At 46.6% G+C, this 22,503-nt stretch overlaps 2 protein-coding genes across 3 annotated transcripts; both read right to left on the bottom strand.

Annotated features, from left to right (window-relative positions):
- Nucleotides 1-998: 998 nt before the first annotated feature.
- On the bottom strand, nt 999-11,262 carry HMBS (hydroxymethylbilane synthase). Of its 2 annotated transcripts, none has more exons than XM_082297102.1 (13): nt 11,169-11,262; nt 9,558-9,630; nt 8,825-8,874; nt 8,671-8,726; nt 7,496-7,573; nt 7,095-7,172; nt 4,852-4,927; nt 4,027-4,140; nt 3,484-3,522; nt 2,464-2,583; nt 2,176-2,229; nt 1,534-1,620; nt 999-1,325 (listed from the first exon to the last, which is right to left on the bottom strand). In XM_082297102.1, exons 2-13 carry the CDS (start codon nt 9,598-9,600, stop codon nt 1,152-1,154), a joined length of 969 nt encoding a protein of 322 aa, XP_082153228.1. In that variant the 5' UTR covers nt 9,601-9,630; nt 11,169-11,262; the 3' UTR covers nt 999-1,151. The 2 variants fall into 2 exon arrangements, with proteins under 2 accessions (XP_082153228.1, XP_082153229.1); XM_082297103.1 differs by having other exon boundaries at nt 8,825-8,877; nt 11,169-11,244.
- Nucleotides 11,263-11,742: 480 nt separating this feature from the next.
- On the bottom strand, nt 11,743-21,881 carry VPS11 (VPS11 core subunit of CORVET and HOPS complexes). The gene is made up of 16 exons (XM_082296872.1): nt 21,717-21,881; nt 21,277-21,425; nt 20,954-21,089; nt 19,735-19,898; nt 19,386-19,633; nt 18,785-18,986; nt 18,358-18,509; nt 17,216-17,402; nt 16,659-16,802; nt 15,998-16,186; nt 14,975-15,136; nt 14,362-14,501; nt 13,849-14,051; nt 13,078-13,249; nt 12,744-12,966; nt 11,743-12,020 (listed from the first exon to the last, which is right to left on the bottom strand). Exons 1-16 carry the CDS (start codon nt 21,868-21,870, stop codon nt 11,856-11,858), a joined length of 2,790 nt encoding a protein of 929 aa, XP_082152998.1. The 5' UTR covers nt 21,871-21,881; the 3' UTR covers nt 11,743-11,855.
- Nucleotides 21,882-22,503: the final 622 nt, after the last annotated feature.

Raw genomic sequence — 22,503 nt, 5'->3', positions numbered from 1 at the left:
GCCGTGCAGTGAGCTGGAGCCTGCGTGGCGGGAGGTTATAAAAAATTACAAGCACGGCCTGCCCAGCCCCTCTTCCCCCCGGCGGCCACAGCAAGGGCCAGCTCTGCAGCGGAACGATGTCCGGCCGTGGCAAGAGCGGTGCTAAGGCCCGTGTTAAGGCTAAGTCTCGCTCGCCCCGGGCTAGGCTGCAGTTCCCGGTAGGGCGGCTTCACCGGCTACTGAGGCGGGGGCATTTTACGGAGCGGGTGGCGGCCGCTCCCGCGTACCTGCCCGCCGTGCTCGAGTACCTGAGATCCTGGACCTGGCTAGCGACGTGGCACGCGAGAGCAAGAAAAGGCTCATCAAGCCCCGTCCCATAGTGCTAGCACTACGAAACGACGAGCAGCTGAACAAGCTGTTAAACATCGTTACCATCGCGCAGGGCGGCGGCTGCCTCACACCCAGCCCGTGCTGCCGGCCAGGAACACCGGTGCCGGTGGCAGGAAGGGACGCAGAAGCCGAGTACGGGCCCTTCTCTCTTCCGGAGAGCTGCGATCCATGGAGGAGGAGGGAAGGGGACGAGAGGTGTGGCCGGCGGCCGTGGCTGCGGCGGGGGAGGAGGAACAGGGACCGGCCCAAGGCCGGTCAAAAACTCAATGCGAGAGCTACTCGATAAGGACCCGTAATTTACCTCTCACTTTACCTCTGTTCCATTCAGTGCACGTTGCCTAGAAAATAAAACTGCTTTATTTACAGAACAGCAACCCCAAGACGTTGCCGCTTCAGTGTTTCTACAAGGCACTTTGCTCCTAAATGGAATTGAACACTTAAAAGACTTTTATTTTATTTTTAATTTTTCCTTATATACAGCTACTGCCGATGGGGGGACTCCACAGAAGGGGCTTGGCCTGGGGGGGGAATGGCAAAAATTGCTGACAATACTTCTAAGAGACACTTAACAATTCAGAGAAATGTGGAGAGGGATGAAAACTCTGAAGAGCAGAAACTACTCAACTTAGTTGACTTAATGTTTCAGGTTTATTGCACCCAAACGTCAGGTAAGACTGGTGTGAATATAGAAATAAATCCCTCCAGAGGATCGTCAGGATCGTGATGTACCTGCAGAGACTTGTAGCTAAAGTTGTAGCTCTCCTGCTGGCCACACCCCAGGCTCAGCGGGCATCATTGAGCTGCCTTGCCACACTGAGGATATGCTTTGCTCCCTTGCTCAGAAGTAAACTAGCTAGTTCAACACCCAGGTTCTCTGCAGCTTCCTGGGCCTGACCAGGAACATTCTTGGCCGTGATGCCGACATGCTGCACATCATCATTCGGTCCATCTTCATTCTGCAGATAGAAACAGCTCAAAGTAAAGCATCAGGAAAATAGTGAGCAAGGAATTAAGACACCCATGAAACAGGGTAAAATCTAGTCTGAGGCCTCAAGAACAGTGTGCTGTTACAAGAAACCAGACCAAACATAATCTATTTCTAAAGGCCTGGATTTTGTCATTTAGCTTCAGGTTTGAATTTTGAAGCCACCACGGTTCATGTACCTGATGGGGATAAGTAACACTGGTCTGCATGGTCTCCTTCAGGCTATCAGATCCATCCAAGCTGTAGACTGCTCCTGTCAAATACAACTAGGAAAAATATACAGAATGGATTAATACCACATAAACAAACAAACAAACAGCCAACTACCCCCTCTTTAAAAAAACCCACCCAATATACAAAGTCTGGAGGGAAAGGCTGTCATGCAGTGGGATCAGATGAATACCAGTACAATACAAGCATAATAATCCCTGTTAGGGAAGATGTGACTCTTCAAGGACAAGGCTGAACTTTTTTCTACTTTTCCACCTCCTTAATCACACTCCATTGTCTAAAAACAGGCTTGGTAGGGTCAGAAGCAATATTTTCAGATCTCAGGACAACACTAAATAAGCAGCGAGGGTGGAGGGAGGAATCTGGAATGTATTATAAGGGAATTTTCTGAAAGACAGCTTCAGTAGCTGGACCCATTCTTGTACTCCTGCTTTGGACACAAACACAGGAGGGTCAAGTCAGGAAACTATCTGCCCAAACTGGCTATAAAGATGCCTGCTGAAATTATCTTCAGGAAAATATCAGGGAACATGCACACATTGGAATAGGTTTTCAGAAATAATCCATGAAAAATACAAAGTACTCCTCACCTGGCCATCCTTCAGCAGGGTGTTGACAGCAACAGGGACGCTACATCCACCCTCCTAAAACACAAAGCAGCTGAGACTGAGGCTCCTACCTAACACATTCAAAGCAGAGGCCCCTGAAAAGTTTAGGCTGCACACAACCCTGCCCATCACTCTTCAGGCCTTTTTCTATTCAGAAGTACTCTCCTTTGCAGTTTTAGAGAAATGTAACAGATTTTCCATATTATGGCATCAAGTCAACTAGCAGATCAGTATTTACTGCTGCAGGCAGAGCAAGGAGGCCAGACCTACCAAACGCTTCATAAACGCTCTCTCAGCAATGCAGCACAACACAGTGTCTGCATCATGCAGGGCAGATACCATATTCAGTATCTCTTGGTCTTTGGCACGAACTTCCACTGCTAAGGCACCCTAGGAGAAGAAATACACAACAAAATGTAACATTTTTTCAACTTCCTACATCTGCATGTGCGCTCAGCATTGATTGATTTAATTGAAACAGAACTCAGAGGCTCAGACCCTTTTCACTAAGGGAGCGATGTTTACAGAAATGAATTACAATACACTCCACTGGCTGCAGAGTCATCCTACAGTAGCTGCTATAAACAGAAGATCAGGACTTACTCAGCCCAAGTGTTAAAGGTCATGGTGCCACCTCAAACCATTCTAGAACTCGGCACGGTCCCTGATCCATGCATGATCAAAATCCCTTTTTCAGACTGAGTGTGCAGATTCATCACTTGCAAACACTAACAGATCACCAGCTCTGGTTTAGTAAGTTTGATACTAGCAGGGCAATCTTGCATAAACTCAGCCATGCAGCCAGCATGGACTGGAACAGACTGCCCACCTAAAAACAGGAGCACTAAGAATGTGCTCCAAGACAGGTGTTTCAGCTTCACCCTGCAGGAGTCAGGACACTGTGCACAAAGAAGGGAGCATCACACAGCAAAGACACGGCCGTGGCTTTGCAGTTACCCTGGTGCAGCATAATACCGACCCTGCCAGAACCTGCCCCATGTCTGCCACGTTGCCCCACTGTAGCTATGCACACATTACCTTTCCCATATACTGTTTTTCTGTTACTGATAGAAATCAGCCCCTACCACACTGGGTAGAAGAGCAGACTCCCATTCTTCTAACAAGCTGTGCCTAAAACAGTGTAACAGCCGACAAAAAGAGATCAAAGTACTTTTCTGGTAACCAAGACATGAGAAGTCTTCAGCACAGTTAACTACTCAGATATATTGTACTGCTGCTGGCTTTCAGTGCCCTTTAGGCATGGCTTAAGGATCAAAAGTTGTAAAGTACCTGTCCAACAGCATACAGACAATCTTCAGGGCCTAGGAGCTGGAAGAAAGTAAAATCAAGAGTTAACTCAAGTTGCACTGTCCAGAATATAGGAAACAAGAGCCAGATTCCCATCTCTAATACCGACTGATTTCATGTCAGACCAAAGAAATATCACCTCTCCCTTCCCATGCCTCAGTGTTTCCACCACTAAAGTGAGATAATGCACTTTTCATCAACTGGAGTGTAACACTTTGTGAATTAGCTAATCGCTAAAATCTCAGTCTTGAGCACTGCTGCGTTGCTAGACACAAATGCTGTGTTGGTCAGATTACAAACTGTTACTGAACCATGGAAAGCTGAACATGAAAAATTTCTGTATGAAGAAAAAAAGCAAGCAACCAAAAAACCCAACCACTCCTTCCTGAAGTGCCTCAAATAAAAGCTAACATGGCAATGGAGTCAGCAGACTGCATGCTTATCTCGGACACAGCCACAAGGTCTGAAAGGCAAACAGTTGATAGCTCAGCAGAGAATGGTATTTTTGGCTTTGCTGAGCCTCACCTGGCCAATGCGATCTTCCCAGCCCATTCTCTTCAGCCCAGCAGCAGCGAGGACAATGGCACTGAAGTCTTCCTTCTCATCTAGCTTCTTTAAACGGGTATTTAAGTTTCCTCTCTGTAGAAATGATTAAGGAAGCATAGAAACAGCAGGCAAACAGTCCTACAACCACCTGAGTCTTTACAGACTGTACAAAATCCAACAGTCTCCAAATGAGAATGTCAGTACCATCCTGAAAGAAGTGTTAAATATGGACAATTGTTTCCTAAGATAGAATTTTGCCAAGTATTATGGAATATTACTTCAAGCACTGAGTCTACAAAGATATGCGTGCCATCTAAGTACACTATTAACACCCAACTCCTCCTGCACTGCAAAGAACTCTGCTCCTACAACTGGAGTAAAAATGCCTTTTCTCAGTAGTTCAGCCACCCAGATCGGATGTAGTGGTCCAAACCGCACCCAGGGTTACTGGGAACCCAACAACATTTGGTCACATGCCCTTGACAAACACATGGGAAGCACCGTCATGCAGTTTTTCAAACACTGCATAACATACAACTCACCAGTACAGTATATACATCAGTATGCTGAACCTTAGCTAGACCAAGGCCCTCTGCTTCTTCACAGCCTCAGAGGAAGCAGAGGACAGGATGTCTGCAGTGGTACATACCCCTCAGAACAGGGGAGAGGAGAGCAGCCTTTGAGGAAGCAGTTTGTTCTTGTAAGTCAGGTGGTACAAACAGCCTTGAATCTAGATTTTCCACAAAGGTATACTTTCCTGTTCGCAGCTTTACCCAGCTCCCACAGCTTGCTAGGAAAGGATACAATATCCCTGAATTCTAAATGAGGGAATTTCTTCTTGAGCTGAGCTGCTCTCCGAAGTGAACTGGTTCCAATCACACTGCAGGGAAAAATATGATCACTGAAATCCAGCACACTCCTAACAATTACCTCCAGCCAGGTACATGACAGAAATCTCAAGGAAACAAACGGTAACTTTTATGTTTTAATTGACATGAAGATCTAAAAACCCACCAGTGATTTGTATCTCCTTAGCAGAAAGAAAACCACTCTGTGCAGTTTAGCATAAAGCGTGTCTGAAGCAACCCCCAAGGAGCCAATTTACAGGATATGCTTCTGGAGAGCAGCCCCTTGCCACCATCAAGGATTGATGAAACCTCACTGAAAGACAGCATTTATCACAGAAAAAAAGACTCTGCTGCACCAAAATGAACCGGACAAAGTGTCTCAGTTTTGGAGACAAATTTCAGGAGAAAACACCCTGGAATAAGCGTTTCCTCTAAAAGCGAAAGAAAAAAACCCAAAAAGCAAAAAAATTTGAACCTCACACCCCCACCCCCTCGCCGCGTGGCCAAGGGGCAAAGACGGCGAGTGCCCTTCTTTTGGCTCTGGAGGCGGGAGGAGCAAAGAGTTCACAGCAGCTGGGAACCTGCCGGATTTCTGGCGTGGGTCTTCTCCTTGCAGCAGCTGAAGTTGGTGGATTTTAATGTCCTTTTCTTGTGTTGGTTGAGCTCCTCCGAGGTCTCGGGTTCGGGGCAGTCCCACCGGCTCCCCGAACAGGCCAAAAAGAAAAAAACCAAGCCAAGCCGAAAGAATTCAAGGAAAAAAACCCAAAAAACCAAAAAAACCCAAACCGCCAAGAGGAGTCCCAGTACAGCCTCGAGGCTAGGGGAAGGAAGGGGGAAAAAACCTTTTTGCTTCACGCTAGCCAAAAACCCAATCCAACAAAAGGAACAATGTAGTGTCCCGATCCACTCTGTCCCGAGCACCCAGAGAGAGATTGAACAGAGCCCGAGCAGGAGCCCAAGGCTCCCCACCCCACTCTACGGGTCCATCTTAAAGCTACAGCAAGTGTTTCCTGGGCATAAAGCAGACGGAATAAAGCATCACCATAAAATCACCCCAAGACACAAAGCCAGACAACTAAGTGATGAAGTGACTAAAATGGAGGAACTTCATCAAAGACAGAAATATAGTAAGCAGAAGACCTTGGAGTATATCACTGGAAACCACAGAAAACTGCGAGTCTGGGCAGTGAGCATTTCCTTTCTCGAGATACATGCTGTTCACTTCTCGTCATAGAATTATATTGTACGCTGATTTGGAAGGGACCCTTCAGGATCATCGAGTTCCAACTCCTGGCCCTGTGCAGGACAACCCAAGAATCCTACCATGTGCCCGAGAGCATTTTCCAAGCATTCCTTGAGCTCTGTCAGGCTTGGTGCCGTGACCACTTCCCTTGGGAGCCTGTTCCAGTGCTGAACCTCTCTCTGGGCGATGAACCTTTCCCTGATATCCAACCTAAACCCCCCCTGATGCAGCTTCATGCAGTTTCCTTAAGTCCTGTCACTGGTCATGAGGCTGATGAAATCAGTATGTGTCCTTCTGCTTCCTCCTCTTGATAACCTGAAACCTACACCAGACGTGATTTTCCTGCTATCCAGATGCACAGAAGCTCAAGTCTTTGTGTCACAGCTAGTTTATTTCTTTCACTTTAACATATAAAAAAATAATTTCTAATAGCTACCTTAATCTCAGTAATTTCACTCATCTGTCTCAGACAAAAGATTCCAATAACCTCTATGAAAAGACAGGTAATTAAAAACGGAGAAACCACAAGAAAGTAATGCCAAACAACAAGGAAGAAATCAGAACTGGCTGAGTTAGAACAAAAGCACAGTTCAGGTCCACAAAAGCCAAAATCCTGCACCAGACACCTTGTCTACATTGTATGCATTCCCCAGCAGAAGGCACAATACAAAGGAGAAGGAATTCACTCAAGAGATCGTGGCAAGAAAGGTTCTAACTTGAGAAAGCACTGCCACTCAAGGGTGGCTTGAGAAATGAACCTCACTCAGCATGCAGCACTCCCCTGAGACAGTGTTACTCTTTCCAGAAAGTGGGTCCAGGTTAATGTCTGTGAAATGCTCACAAAAGGCAGTGTAAAAACCACTACAGGATAAAGCAAGGAACTGACTGACTTGAAAGTATCAACCAACTGACCCCTTCTGTTTTTACACCTGTCTTCCCCTTCTTCTCCCACTCACCTCTTTTCAGGAAGGAGGCTCAGTGTTTTTCCGCAGTTCTTGGGATGAAAGACAACAGCGTCAAGTGGGTTTTCCCTTCTGCAAAACAATGCAAGTGCAGAATGCCTGACACATCATTTAAAGCGAGGCTGTTAAGCTCAACGGTTCTGCTACTATTTCCTGGAAGAACTGCCTCTGGCTCCAAAACACTCCATCATCACTGTAAGAGCAAGAATTTCCAGCACACCTGCTAGCTACGGAACACCAGGGCAGCTCTAGTATTCCACTAGAGCTTTGCTGTTTTGGAGATTAATCACAGGAAACTTTGAACACCTAAAAGGACCTATGTTGGCTTTGCTCTCCTTCATCAACACTATAAAATGCAAGACCCTCAGAGAGCCAAGCCTCGTGTCCACACTTACTTGCAGACAGCGCCGATGGTAAAACCAGGAGGAAGAGAAGTTGGCAGGTCCTTCAAGGAGTGAACCACAAGGTCAACTCTAAAAATTAGATGACAGTAATGAGAAAACAGGTGGTTGAGCTCCTGTGGCAATCTACCAGAGACCTGCAGGTCACCTACAGAAAAGTTTGAACCCATTCTGGGAATTAATGTGGAGAAGAGAGAAGAATTTCAGGATTTCATAGACAGGATTACTGTAGAGTTTTCGTGTTACTCCAAAAAAGCTACTTCACCTTTCTCTCTCTTTTCCCCCTACCCAGTGACGAAAGGCACTTAACAATAAATTTGAATGAGGGGAAGATGCTGGAGATGTTCACACAGAGAGACTCACCATACCAAAATGCATTGGTATGTGGGTTGGTATTATGCTTCAAACTTAAAACTAACAGTGAGCCAAACTACAGGCTACCTTGCTTTGTCACACAGGAATCAAGCATAACTGTAAACACTTGAGTCGCCAATATTTTTTCACCAACTTCACTGAAAAGGTAGTATGATTTAGCTATGTGACAGAGATGCAGAAGAATACCTTTGTTTTTAAACATACTTTAACTTAGGCACCACTGAAACCCTCCTCAGAATATTGAGAAGAGAGATTAAGTAACAACAAAGATCCCCCAACACCTCAAACCCACAAAACCAGCACTAATCTCTCTCTGCTCAGGTACCTGAACCAAGGTTTTTTGTAGGGAGAAGTTGCACAGAACACAGCACAATTTGCCCACGCCAAATTCTCCTGCACATTTAGCTTGCATATGTTTCTAAATGTTAACATGATGCCAATAAATCTGTTTAGCAATACATTACCACCAACCAGCAAAGTATTTTTTAAAAAATATATTCATAAGCAGGAATCATATGAGATTACATCCTCCCTGTGTATCACAGCATGTAATACACAAATTACAGAAGAAAACCCAACTGGGGCAGACCAAGTGACGCAACAACTCCACTTCAAAATACATGGCCTAAGCCCAGGGTAGAGAGAAAAATGTGGAAAAAAAGGACAGTAATCAAAGGATTTTTTTAGCCTGAGAGGTACCAGGACTGAAGGGAAGTAGACAACCTATGCAGCAAGCTACATACATCCAAAAAGCACCAAATGCCAAGCAGAAAGACAAAACAATAAGATCTTACTCATTTCTTTCAAGTGCATTTTCCAACTCTTTGGTGAAGAGGCTCTTCTCTCCAATCTACACATAAATGGAAGAACATGAATCACAAAAGAAGCATCTGCCAATATAACATAAATACAATTAGTTATTGAATAAAGGAAGAACAGATCCTTTACCTTGGAAAGCGCTGTATCCAAGATCTTGTCCCCAGTTGTTGACATGGCCACTGCTCAGAGACAGTACAGGTAAAACATGAGGCTTGACAAAAGCACTGGGCTTAGGCTGAAAATAGCTATGCAAAATGCCACGAGCAGTCACACACTACTGCGTGAAGACTGACTCAAGCTCAGTGCAAGAGCAGCTCACTTCTAGAAATTCACTGCACTGAAAACAAGTGAAATTGAGACTTCTTTCACTGTCCTTAAAAACAAAGGAAGGGGAAAGAGGGCAGGTTTGGGGAAGAGCTGGCCCAATGGAACCTGCCACAGTCTGTCTCTGGAGTGCCAGTGAACACATATAAAGGAGTTCTCTTCAGTGCAAGGTTGAGCTTCCATTATTCCTGTTGAAAGCCTTGAGCCCCCGACCAGAAAATGCCCCTAATGCTCAGTGGGGTGCAGCCAAAATACCAGGTTTGCAAATGGAGCAAACACAACACCAACTCCATACCAACTCCATTGCACTACTCAGCACCTAAATCTTTAAGAGCTTATGAAATCCATCTTTCTCCCCTAGAAGAAACCAGCAGCAGCAGTTGCTCAGCCACACAGCTGAACTGAATTCAGATGGCACTCTTAGATAAACTTAGACAGACCTCCTCCTCCTGACGGTACACACACCTCTTGCACACAAAGATAACCCACTGGCTCCTGCTGCCATCTACCCCAGGGCAACATTCAAAAAAAAACTTACCAATCTCAAAGCAGAGGTCGGGGTATAGCTCACGGAGCATCATAACTACACTATCAGTCTGAATCCGGGCCAGCTACAAGGAAGCAGAAAACAAAGTCCTAAAGAAAGAGCACATTGTCCGTACAGTAGCTAAGGAGGCTTTGCCATTCTTCAACAGCCAGGCACGCATGACCAATACATTCTCTCTAAATGAAAAGCATTAGAAGCAGGTTGCCTCGAGTAAAATCACTCATAGGTAGAAACTCCTTGAACTGTGTGAACTCCTATAATGACCAGAGCACTTCACTGAAGAACTTCTTTTATTGCCTTAAGTGCCACAACATCTTCCCCATGTTCAGCACTGCTGTGATGCAACCACTGATGAAACACTGCAATGAATTTATCAGTTAGGGAGAGTGACTACAACAGAAGCCTACAGATCATGATTCGCATGCTGCCACTTCTTGGTTTCATGTATGTGGAACACGACTGCTGAATAAGGACTGCTCATCAGCAAGTAGGCAGAAAAGTACACAAAACCATTATTCTGTTGCTCAGTGATGAAAGAACAAGTCATATTGCACACTGGGCTAGGCTTAAGGTTAGGGCTAAAGCCTCCTGCTTTCTCTAAGAGTATGAATTTTACCAATACTGCAAGCTTTGGGAGAATCCAGTAGGATTTCACTGAACTGGTGGAAAAGTCCACAGTTAGTGTCAAATACAAGTTACTTATCCTATGTAAGAACAAAGACCTAGTTAGAGGTTCTACAAACACACACAAGTAACAGCTTACATCATCGCGTACAGCAAAAAACAAATCTCAAAGCAGTAAACTGCATGAAGAACATTCTATTGCATAAGAAAACCAGAAGCAAGTAAAATACAATCGCTAGTGTCTCATCTTTCCGCACATGCAAGCAGCGGCAGACTCGAGCAACTACAGATGAGTTTCAGCTTGTCTCCCCGCGAAGGGCTCAGGACCCTTTGGTAATTAACGTAGTTCTCAGTACTGCGGTTCCCTACAAATATAATGAATGTAAGTAGCTGCCTCCCTTTGTAAAGTGCCCCAAAAGCCTCAGGTTACTACATGGGGTAGCACACATGCACGGCTATCTCCCTTGTCCTGATGTCTACATAAAATGCCTTTGGGACAGCACGGAATTCTTCCTAAAACGTGCTACCGAAAGGAACGAGATTATCTCAGCGCAAAGGCCTGAGGGTCGCTTATCTCTCTTTGCGAGGCTGCTCCTCCCTGCTGTAGCCCGCTGCCAAGAGATACCTCCTCTATCTCTGGATGTGTCTCTCCCCTGGCCTTTGAGCGGGCTGCAACCGTCAGTCGTTGGCGGGTTTTCCCTCCAAGAGCTGCACACACCTTGCAAATCGCACAGTCCCAGCCAGCCCCGGGAGACCCGCGCTGTCGCCCCCGGCCCCTGCACTGATCGTCCCCTGGGTTCCGAAGGAAGCGCTTTCCACACTTCTTCCCGGAGTTCCAAGGCAGGAGTCGAAACGCGCTAACTCAGGAAGCTCAGCCCCTTGCTCAGCCCCGAGACGCAAGCAGACCCTGCGCTGGCCGGGACGAACCGGGTGCCTGGGCGGGAGCACTCCGCGCGCCCCAGCCCCGCCGCTGCCTACCTGGCTCCGGCGGGTGCCCACGCGGACCGCTCTGCCATCCACGCCGTTCTCTCCCCGCGGCAGCAGCGGGTCAGCGCCCGCCCCGTCGGACTCCGCTCGCCCCCGGCCCCCGGCTGCCGCCCCCGGCTCCGCCATGACCACCGGCCCTCAGCGCCGCGCGGCCCCGCACCCCCCACGTGACCGGCGGCCTCGCCCCCGCCGCCCCAACCGCGTCACCGGCGCGCCCGCAGCAGCCGCGGCGCTGGAAAAGCCCCGCCCCGTCCCGCCCCCGCCCCGCCGCGGCCCCGCCCCGCCCCCGCCGCGGCCCCGCCCCGCCCCCGCCGCCCCGCGCTCCCGGCGCGCTGCCCGGCCGGGCCGGTCCATGAGGGCCGCGCTGCCCGGCCGGGCCGGTCCATGCGGGCCGCGCTGCCCGGCCGGGCCGGTCCATGCGGGCCGCGCTGCCCGGCCGGGCCGGTCCATGCGGGCCGCGCTGCCCGGCCGGGCCGGTCCATGCGGGCCGCGCTGCCCGGCCGGGCCGGTCCATGAGGGCCGCGCTGCCCGGCCGGGCCGGTCCATGAGGGCCGCGCTGCGGCACTGCCCGGCCAGTCTGGTTTATTAGGGGCCAAGGGGTGAAGCCAAATACAGGTGGCCAAGGACACAGCGGGGGACCCCGTACAACACGAGAGCACGTGTAGACAGGGCCTGGGGTCAGGTACTGCGCTTGGTGTGGATGAGCAGCTCCCGCTGCAGGCCAGCCTCGATGGTCGTAGCTGTCTTTCCCGAGGGCAAGTCCGTGATCAGGGTGAGCTTATTGAAGACGCCGCGACCAAAGTAGTCAGCAACGACTGAGAAGCCATCGTTTGAACACTTGAGCTGCCAGACATAAAGCGGCAGCATCAGCAAAAGCCTCCAGAGCCTCTTGCCTCTAGCCCCCTTCCTTTCTCCCCCTGCACTTACAAGCTTCTGGCTTAGGGGACAAGGCAGCCCATGTCAGTCCCTGGCTCCTTGCTGATTCCATGCAAGGGCTGGGTGTAGCAGAAGAACCTGCTAGATTTTCTGACACTGGCCATTCCAGTTCCTGGTTCAACCCCACATTTGAGCCACGCACCAAGGAGGTAAGGAGCAACTGAATTAAGCAGGAAGGTGAGTGCTTCAATTGCTCTAGTTTCCGCATATGTTAACGTTTTCCATCTGATGTCCCATTCTCACACTCATCACTTCATCCTTGGCGAACACAAGGCAGATGCAACATTTTGGTGCTGTCCCCATTCCGATTCATGCCATTCTTTTCCCTTTCTTCCTAATTTGTTCTATGCAATTGTTGACCAGCTGTCACACTGACCAGTAGGTCTCGACCCATCTGAGGGTCAGGTGAGAATAGATTCTCTCTTTCATCTTTGCAGAGCAACAGTGACTCTTCATGCCCTCTACACAACGCAGTCACCCTAGAGTCTAATGCCTCATTATTCAGTTAACATAACCTTGTTTACACAAAATACTTTCAAGCCTTGCCTATCTTTACCAGCCTCCACAGGTCTGTAAATTAATCTAAACTCTATTTATTTCAGCTTGGTAAGATAGGCAATGTTAACCTACCTGATGCTGAAACTGGTCGTGCAGATCTCTCTTCTGCTCCTGGGCTCGGATCATGTCCATCACTTTGCGGTTTTCTGGCATGCAAGTAGGACATTCCGAATCACTCTCAGAGTAGCTTTCAAAGCAGTGCTGGTGAAAGGAATGACCGCACAGGAAGTGGACTGAAGGCAGCTCCAATGCACTGGTGCAAATGCTACACTTGGTCTTCTGAAAAATCTTGGGACTGAGAGTGATGAGATGGAGAAGCATGAGAAAGACAAACAACACTTTACTAAAAGAAAACAGCAGTTCTGTCCTTGTATAGGACTAGACAAGACAGCACACAGTCCTGCACCTTGCTTTTAGCTCTTCAATTTCCAGGCGGATCCTCATAGTTTCTTCTCGATATTTCTGAATTCTCTGCTCATCCTGCTCTATCTGGCGGCTTTGCTTCTGCAGCTTGTTGACAAGATAATCCTTAATCACAGACAGGGTGGCTGTGGAGTTATGAGCCAGCGTCTGCACAACTGAGAGCAACTGAGATGTTAGTTTACTGACACAAGCACAAAAACTGCACCTATGCTTATACTGCCAGGACAGACTGCTTTCCTGGGAAAGGCCGCTTACAGGCAAAGACAGTTGGCATTCCCATGGAGCTGGAAGAGCTCACTTAAAAGATTCTCTTTCAGTTTGACATCCTCCAGAAATGGCAACTGGGAGCACGTCTGGATAGCTCAGACCAAAAGGGACAAAGGAAGGATCTAGTAGTGGATTGGATTCTAGTTCTCCACCAAGGCACAACAAGAGTTTCAGCAAGCCCTTCACTGCCCCACACTGACAGAACAAACATCATGTACAAGACATCTCACTGATATCGCAGATCTTGTTTCCTAACTAGGGAGCTGTGACTGACATCGCTTTTCCCTATGGAGCAGGTTATTACTTCAAATGGTAGGCTCCAATTTCATTGATTCTTCTCTCTAATGTCTGATCTACAGAAAGCACTACAAACTAGTCTGGGTTGGAGTCTTCTGCGGTTTGTTTTTCTGGTTTTCGCTTGGGTTGCGGTTTTATTGCAGGGGAGGCTGGGGGTTGGGTGTATCATTACATCATTACGTATCATTACCAAGCAGTGGAGGCATAAGATTCTTGTTCTCGATGTGTTTCAGCACTGCAGCAATAAACTCTTTGCAGTTCTCCTCCTTCCGCGCAAAGTAGCCAAGAGCCTGTTCCCAGAGACAAGCCTCTTGGTCTCCATACAGCTCACACACCTCGATCACCTTCTTGTACTGCTCATTCTGCATGTGGTAGTGCATGATCTGTTGGAAACTTTGAGAGAAAGACTCATCAGCTGCAACGATCCATCTCACCCTTTGAATTATTACAGGGACCTCAGGTTTTCACCCAGCCATGCAATCCCCAGACTCACAGAGAAGTCAAAGGCAAGTCTTTTTTTCACTCTATATAACTGCCTTGCTTTAACAGTGAGGTATTTCTGCAGAGCAATCATCTACCGTTCCCATCTTGAGACACTAAAGAGGTCACTACTGTTGATGGTACAGACATTTATGGCTCAGAAATCGCTCCAGTGGGGGCAAGAGGGGAAGGACAAGACTCTAAAGACAAGAGTAACACTCACAGTTTGCCCTGCTCATAGAGGTACAGAACACCATCCTTGAAACTGTGCATCTGACATAAGACCAAGGCCTTATCAAAGACTGTTTTGAACCTTCCACTCTTCAGGAGGGTGAGGGCTTCATTGTGCAACTTCTCCTTGATCTACAAAGAAAGGGGAGAGGTCAAGAAGAGGAACACAGGTACACCCACATACACACTATTTTGCACTAAGACCTGACAATTTGCAGCTCTTTCACAGAGGTCAGTTTTGGTACTTGTTCTTTAACCCTTTTAAGCAAACAGGACATGATTTTCTTTGCCCAAACAGTCAACATGCTTACAGATCTAGGCAAACAAGTAGATATAGCTTCGTGGGCAAGGCACCTGCTCACAGAGGCTGTATTGTCTGGAATCTGTTTTTAAATGAGATTCAAACAAAACAGGCTCAGCCATTCTGAAAAGAATAATCCCCCAGCTACTAAACTGCTTTCCCACTTCTGTGCTATTTGTCCAGCACAGCAGATGTATTGCCTCATGTTGTCAATGCCCAGCTGGAAAGGGCATTGCAGGAACACAAATATTACTCATAAACAACAAATCTCTCCCTCAAAACACAATGCTGGAGGAGCTCAAACCTGCTCATCTTGTTCATGTGCCCAGTTCTGCAATCGAAGTTCCAGTAAAGTGTCATAGACACCCTGTGGAGAGTCAGCCTGCACTTCAGTCATGTGCTCCAGAAAAGCTTTCAGTTCTCGGGAGTTGTTTGCAAAGACTGGGATGAACTCCTCTGAATTAGCCTGTAAAAAAGTCAGAAAAAGACAAGCACCCACATCAGTCTAAGCCATACCGGTGCTTCCTCCCTGCCATGAGGAATGTTCACTTCCAGAGTCTCAGACAGGATAGATACAGCACAATACAGGAGGCCGACTACATCAAGGATCAATCCGGAACAATAGCTTTAATAGGTCCCCTGTGTCTAGGACTACCAGTACACCAGGATGGAGCTTCTCATAGAATCATTGAATAATTTGGGTTGGATGGGAACTTTAAAGGTCATCTAGTTCAACACCCCTGCAATGAGCTGGGACATCTTCAATTCTATCAGGTTGCTCAGGTCCTCATCCAACCTGACTCGAGTATTTGTTTCCAGGGATGGGGCCATCTACCACTTCTCTGGGCAACCACCTTCATTATGAAAAGTTCCTTCCTTCTATCTAGTCCAAATCTGCCCTCTTTTACTTAAAAACCATTACCTCTTGCACCATCACAACAGGCCCAATAAAAATGTTTGTCGTCATCCTTCTTATAAAACTCTTTTGAGTACTGAAAGGCTGCAATGAGTTCTCCCTGAAGCCTTCCCTTCTCCACACTGGCCAACCCCAGCTCACTCAGCCCTTCTTCAGAGCAGGTGTGTTCCATCCCTCTGATTATTTTTGTAGCCGTCCTCTGGACCCACTCCAAAAGGTCCATGTCTTTTCTGTGCTAAGGGTTCCAGAGCTAGATACAGTACTACAGGTGGGGTCTCACCTGAGCAGAGTATATTTAGGTATAATTTTCATTGTAACTAAAACATCAGGCTGGCAACACAAGGCATGCAGAAGCACTCATTGCAAAGTTACTACTGGAGAGCAACAACTCTCAGTCAACACAAACCATACCTTTTTTCCTTCCAGCATGCCAGGGCCTTCATTACCTCCCGAGGGCCGGTAATCAGTGCAAAGGACCTTCAGCAATTCAGTGGTCTCATTAGGGACATGGTGCATCAGGATTTTACCATACCGCTTCATGTTACTCTCTGCCTGTTCAAAGGGCAGTTTTCCAATGTAGTGCAAAGCCTCTTGGTAGTTCTGTGGAGACAGACAGCAAAATAATCACAGGACATTCGCTTCTGCTCTCAACTTGATGTTAGGCCAGAAAGCATTGAAGACATGCTGTGAGTATGCAGCAAATACTGTTTACTTTGAGTTATCACCTAGTTCACTATTCCTGCTCATTTTCCTCCTCAGGGAAAAAGACTGGATGTAGCCTGGGGGAAACGTTTAGATAAATCCCCAACTAACCACCCTCCCTCCTCTTAAATGGCACTGAAAAAAGCCACATCTGAAAGAAAACAAGACCTTGTGATTTCCACACCTAGTCTAACACACAAGCCAAAAGCAGAACGGCAACACACCAACAGCAACAAATATTGTTGCTGCTGCTCTCATCAGCATGCTATCCTCAGCAAAGAAGTCAGTGAAATGGTATTCTCACTAAAGAGGAGGCTAGAGAATTGGTATTGTCCCAGATAAGAACACACATGCAGTTATGTCTCCTCACCTTGATGTCCTCTAACTGGATTTTGAGGTACCATTCATGATGCTCGTGCTTCTCTGCCAGGTACACGGCATGGGAGTAGTAACCAGCTTGGCGAAGCACCTTGATAGCCGTTTCCACATCAAAGTGGACCTCACTCTCACTTGTCTCCGAGAACAAAAGCAGAAAGATGGTCCCTCAGAAAAATTCCAACAGTCCAGAAGCAGTAATCATTTACGTAAGAGGAGGAAAACATGAGCAGGCACAGCTTGGTACCTCTCATGCAAGGGAAAAATCACCCGTGCAGAAAGGAAGGAGTCGAACCACTTCTCATTTGCTTGCCAGTTGCACTGGCAGAAGCAAGCACACACCAGACCCAGATGACGAACCAACCAAACTGAGAATGTAAGCAAGAGCTTGGAAATAAAGGAGCAAAAACCACGGTACTGAGTGGTAAATTCATTATTTGCTCTCTTAAGAGTCCTACAGGCTACAGGAGGGAACTTAAAATGTCACCACTACCCTTTTTAAATTATTATGATAACATAACAATGTAGCATGATTCCACCTGCCCCCAATACCTTAATGAACTCTTCCAGTTTGGAGCTGTCTTTGAGTTTGGTATAGCAATTCAGCAGAAGTGTAGTATGATCTGCATTGGCCAGGGACTGCAGATGGAGCATCTGTAGATAAGCAGTGAGGTTGTGGATACGCTGAGCATCCAGGAATTTCCGAATAACGTAAGATGGTTCTAGCTTCCCTATAGTTCTGTGAGGGGAAGAGTCATGTTACAAGATATTGTATACTCATGAAGTCAAAATAAATGGAGAAATTAACAACAAAACAGAGAGAAGCCTTAACTTTAGCAGGCACTAACCCTCTTGGGACCGCTCAGCTATGCATCAGAAGCAACAACTAGTTACGGTGTAAGAGCACCCATCTGCACATACACTGATACAAAGGCCTCAATTGGGACAACCATGATAGCATATGAGGACTTAATCTTCCTTTAAGGTGGCAGTGAGAAGACAGACTAGGCTCTGAGCACAACTAACTGGGAAGGAGGAACAAAAGCTACATTTTCCTTCATTTCAGTCACATAACTCAATTTTAAATGCTTATGCCCATGTGGCGCAGTTTAGCCACAGTTACTGTGACAGTTAAATCAAGTCAAAGGTAAAAAGATGTGCTGACTCTCACTAGATGCCAGGGACTCCGAAGCCTCAGCTCCACAATAATGTAACACTTTGTGGCATTTTAAAAATTGAACATGAAGTTTTCAATAAGCCCCAAAACAAGGCTGCTCTGAGCTCTAGTTTTAAAAAACTCAAGATGTTTTAAAACTGACATTGAACTGTTTGAGTACTTTCCAAGAAGACCGCCATACATAGTCAAATTGCATCATCTGTCTTGCACAGAGTGATCCCTTCTTTATAACGATGTCACCAGGCCCCACTCCATCCCGATGAGCCTACATTTTTCATGTTAAAATGTGATCAAAGAGAAGAACTTTATCCTAAGGCGTAAAGAGCGATTTTCAAGCAACTTGTTCAAAGACTTTTAGTCTCACTGACATCTTTCTCTGTACAGGTAGAATTTTCACCTCGAGTCATACGTTTTTTTGTTTTGGACTGCTTTTACTCCTGGGCTGAAACAGAAATCAAGGCCTATGTTGCTCCTATCTGTACTACAACATCACAGCTCCACAGGACCCCCCACCTACCGGATATACTGCTGGATGGCTCCATCGTGGTTTCCCTTGTTATAGAGATGATCGCCATACTGCCGGAAAATCTCTGACAAACCATCGCTGTCCAAGTGGTGGCTCTTGGCCAGGTTAATGGCCATTTCAAATAAGTTCTTTCTGAACAGCATCTGTTAAATACATGGTAAGAGCAGTATGAGAGAAATACTACCCCACAAAACAAGTTCAAAATGCACCTGGGAAACAAGTTGTTTCTTCTTCGTAGTGCACACATGTGCTTGGGCTTTTACACACCAATTTTCTTACAACACTGGTTATGCTGAAAAGCTATTAGGTCACTCATTATGTAACTCACTTACCTGAATGGTTCAATTTTTCAGTCTGCAGAGCCAGTACAAACTTACAGACATAAGGCAGAGACTAATAAGAAAACATAGTTACATGCCTCGAGTTTGGTTTGTGTATCCTTCTCCTGCAGTACATGGATCTTCCCATCTCTGGTCACTACATACAGAGAACCCCACTCTGCCAAGACATCCACTATATCATCAAAGATTGAGCTGTATGCAATGAATTTGTTGCACAAGTCATAGATATTCAGGACTTGTTTGTCTGAATTCTGTGCCTCGTTCCCAGCAAATTCTGACCTGGAGAGCAAAAGTTTTAGAAAACAAAAAGAACGTAACTTGAAATCTTGATACCTGTTCAAACTAGGGATGTATAGAAAGCCAGACAAACAGAGTTCATTTAGGCAATTAAACTAAGTGGACCCAGAGGGAAACCACCATGTATTTATACACAAACTCCATCATCCTGTTACACTGAGAAATTCACAGGACTGGAAAAAAATCCCACTCATTCAGCACGCTTAACTGTGCTACTCTAGCTGTGGAAGTTAATCAATATAGGGGTCTGGATGAACTCAACAGCGTCTGACGAAGTTGCAATCCACCCCCAAGAGCAAAGATTCACAGGGAAGAAGGACAAAGAGAAAAAGCATGAAGCTGCATGAGCAAAAAGAACTCATCTGTTTTGAGGAGCCCTACTTTGGGGAAGTCTTTCGCTCCTTGGAGACAATGATGAGGTACCCCCGATACCAGTGAACAATCAGCTTTTGTCCCTCGAAGGCAAAGCAGGGGCCACGTTCGTCTGGTTGATAAAGGTACACACATTCATTTCCTGCCACAATGAACTGGAGATCCTGGGAGGGGTCACTGAGAGATGAACAGCGCAATCCACAACCGTGAGTGTCCAGCTCCAGGTGAGGATAGTCTTTCACTGAAAGCATATAAGACTACAGAGGAAACTCAAGGGTTTGGGCATCGCTCTGAACTAGCCTCTGAAGCCAACCGAATTTGCAAGTCAGAGCCGCATTTTTTTCGACCAGCTTCTCACCTGGATGTTCTCGGTGGTCACCACAAACAGATGTGTTGTTTTGCCAGACTGTCGAAAAGCAAGGCCAGTAACCGGATAACTGCCTTCATGTAGGAGCTGGGTCTTACTATGCCGATCTCGAGTGATGTCTCCTTTAGTGAGTACAACGCTTCCATCTGCAAAACCTGGTGAAGCAGATGGACTAAACTATTACTTATACAACACACCTGAAATTTTATCCAGCATAATTTAGGGAAGCTCCAGTCAGCAACAACACCATGCTCAGCAGCATGGTATAAAGCAGTGGGAATTGCCACAGGTTCTCATATCAAGTCAATCTTCGCCAAATCACCCCCCACCACACTTGTTACAGTTCAGAGCTGTCACACAAATGCACACAGGATAGCACTGTTCAGCAAGGGTTAACTTGCTTTCCACACACAAACTTCACATGCAGATTAATTTTGTTTGACTCTGTCTGTATTCTGTTTTACGAATGGCCTTCCCGTACTGCAACTGTAACTATAATTTCAAGTCCCTTGCTTATTCAAAATGCACTACACACTGTAAAAAAGACCAGAGGGAGATTTTTTAAGAGAGAGTAAAATATGCAGTTTTCACAGTTTGCCAACAGCCCCAGTCCTGTAAGTTGTTCCAATGTTGGAGGCCACCATACACACAGGGAAAGCTTTTTGATTTCAATGTAGGGACCAAGTCAGCTGAGAGCACTTGTAGTCTCACAACATTACTGCTGTTATTCTGTCAGAAGTTAAGCAAGAACCATTACAAAGGAACGGTTAAATCCAAAAAGGGAAATTTGCTTTTTTCTTTGAAAAAAGGTTTCTATAACATGCTTGAAAAAATATCTCTGTAACATTAGGTATCACAAAACTCATGTTTTTTCCCGTACCAACAGAAGCTAAATTTAGTACTAAGTTCAATAAATACGCAGCCTTACCGACTGGCAGGGAAAGAGGACATCAACTAAAAATATGTGCTTCCAAGTGTCAAAGTTATTAGTGCAAACTATATACTCAGGCTAAATTTACGCATTTGTCTTCTTGAGCTCTCCCATAGCATGAGATACACAACATCTCTGTGAGAATAATGTAACAACTGAGTGAGAAGAAAGATCATCAGGACGCTCTATGCTGATTCTTGTGTTATCTATTCATGTTCCTTACCTCTCAGTAAGGACTGCAATATTTTTCTTAAGCTATTACAGTTCAGTTTTACTTACCGATAGCCATGAAATTAAGATTCTCGTGGACAGTTAGGCAGGATACAACCGTGGGCTTGTTACCTGGTATTGCTGGAAAAATTCGTGTGCAAAGAGGATTACCACCATCTCGTTTCTCCAGGTTCCAGACTTTCACCTACAAATAACGATGATCTGGCATAAGCAAAACATGGGGTATTAGAAGGCCACAACCTGGCATCAAAATGTTATAGCACCCAGAATGAACAAGCTACCTAAGGTAAGAAAGGGCAACTGAGATCATCGCAATAGTCTTTATGACCCGTATTACAAATGCATTTTCCTCTCTTTGTCATTTAACTTACCAAAGGATTAATACCCTCTTCATCCTCACCAACAGAAACCAGGATACTGTGCTGCTTCAGCTGGTACAGATGTGTGACCCTTAGCTTGTAAGCTTGGAAACTGCTGAGTTGAAGGGAGCGAGGCAAAAACCAAATCTGACCTTCCATATTTAGATCACAGTTAAGGCACATAAGGGAAAAAAAAAAGAAAAAAAAAAGACCCACACCTCCGATCATACAAGAATCTGCATGCTTTTTGCTGACTCCTGGCAGAGCAACCCCGGAGCACCAACACATGCAGCGGCGGTTTGGGGTTTTGTTTTTTTTTTAAACAAAGCCCAGCCGAGAACGGAAAGCTGTCGCATTCCCAAGGCCGGAGCAGCCTCCAGCCCGCGCCAGACAGCGCCCACGACTCGGCCGAACCCCGCGCAGGCCACAGCGCCTGGCCCCGCACAGGATATCTCCGAACACGAGGCTTCCCCGACCCGAGTCGCAGACTGCGATGCCCGGGGGCAGCGCGAAGGGCTTCGAAGCGGCCCCATCCGGCCCCGACGGCTCCTTCACCGTCTCTCTGTCGAAGAAGACGAAGCGGCGCCACTGCAGGTACGCAGCCATGCTGGGGCCGGCCCCGCGCGCCCCTCACGTGACCGAGTCCCCGCCCCTCACGTGACCGAGTCCCCGCCCCTCGGGGCGCGGGGGGGGGGGGGGGGGCGGGGCAGCCGCAAGGCCGAGAAATTGGACTTTAAAGATTGAGTTTTAAACATACGTATTGAAAAAATATCCCAGAGCCTGCTAGGGATTTCAAACTCAGAACGGTGTCAACAACCGCAACGGAGTCATTTTACAGTAACATTCTCGCATTACAGTAATGAATTCATAATCTTTTTAATTTGCCTCTCTCCAATAAGGCCTTAATAGTACATACAAAAAGGTTTGGCATTTAAATGTGGATAAGAACTAATGAAATCTGCGTATTTGCTGTGAGCTCAGCAGGATATGACTCGTTATTTGTGTGTTGTGACAGATTGAGCTGTCTTAGCTTAACAAAAGCAATACAGTAAATACATTAAAAATAAAGCTATACCTTTGGCTACACGTGTAAGTTAGTTTCAATGCAAACCGGAATGCGTTCAGCATTTATGTACTCACGCAGTACTTCCTTTCATTGCAACTGTAGTTTTACCGCTCCAGTGCCCTGGGCACTGTAAACAACGAGGTCCCACTTTGAGCAATCTAAAGTACTTAGTT

This window comes from Coloeus monedula (genome assembly GCF_965178545.1).
Source record: "Coloeus monedula genome assembly, chromosome: 25".
NCBI classification, from domain to species: Eukaryota; Metazoa; Chordata; class Aves; order Passeriformes; family Corvidae; genus Coloeus; species Coloeus monedula.
This window is presented reverse-complemented; position numbering and strand designations above follow the sequence as displayed.

Bases quoted from the DNA above. Each gene is read 5' to 3' on its own strand.
- VPS11 (XM_082296872.1), bottom strand. From the start codon at position 21,870: ATGGCTGCGTACCTGCAGTGGCGCCGCTTCGTCTTCTTCGACAGAGAG. The intron at 14,502-14,974 runs GTTTGAGCTCCT...CTTTCTTTGTAG, and splicing joins CACATGAACAAGATGAGCAG to ATCAAGGAGAAGTTGCACAA. The intron at 13,250-13,848 runs GTAATGATACGT...AGTTGCTCTCAG, and splicing joins TCTTATGCCTCCACTGCTTG to TTGTGCAGACGCTGGCTCAT.
- HMBS (XM_082297103.1), bottom strand. From the start codon at position 9,600: ATGATGCTCCGTGAGCTATACCCCGACCTCTGCTTTGAGATTG. The intron at 4,141-4,851 runs GTATCCTTTCCT...TCATTTCTACAG, and splicing joins ATTTAGAATTCAGGGATATT to AGAGGAAACTTAAATACCCG. The intron at 3,523-4,026 runs GTGAGGCTCAGC...ACTTTCTTCCAG, and splicing joins GGGAAGATCGCATTGGCCAG to CTCCTAGGCCCTGAAGATTG.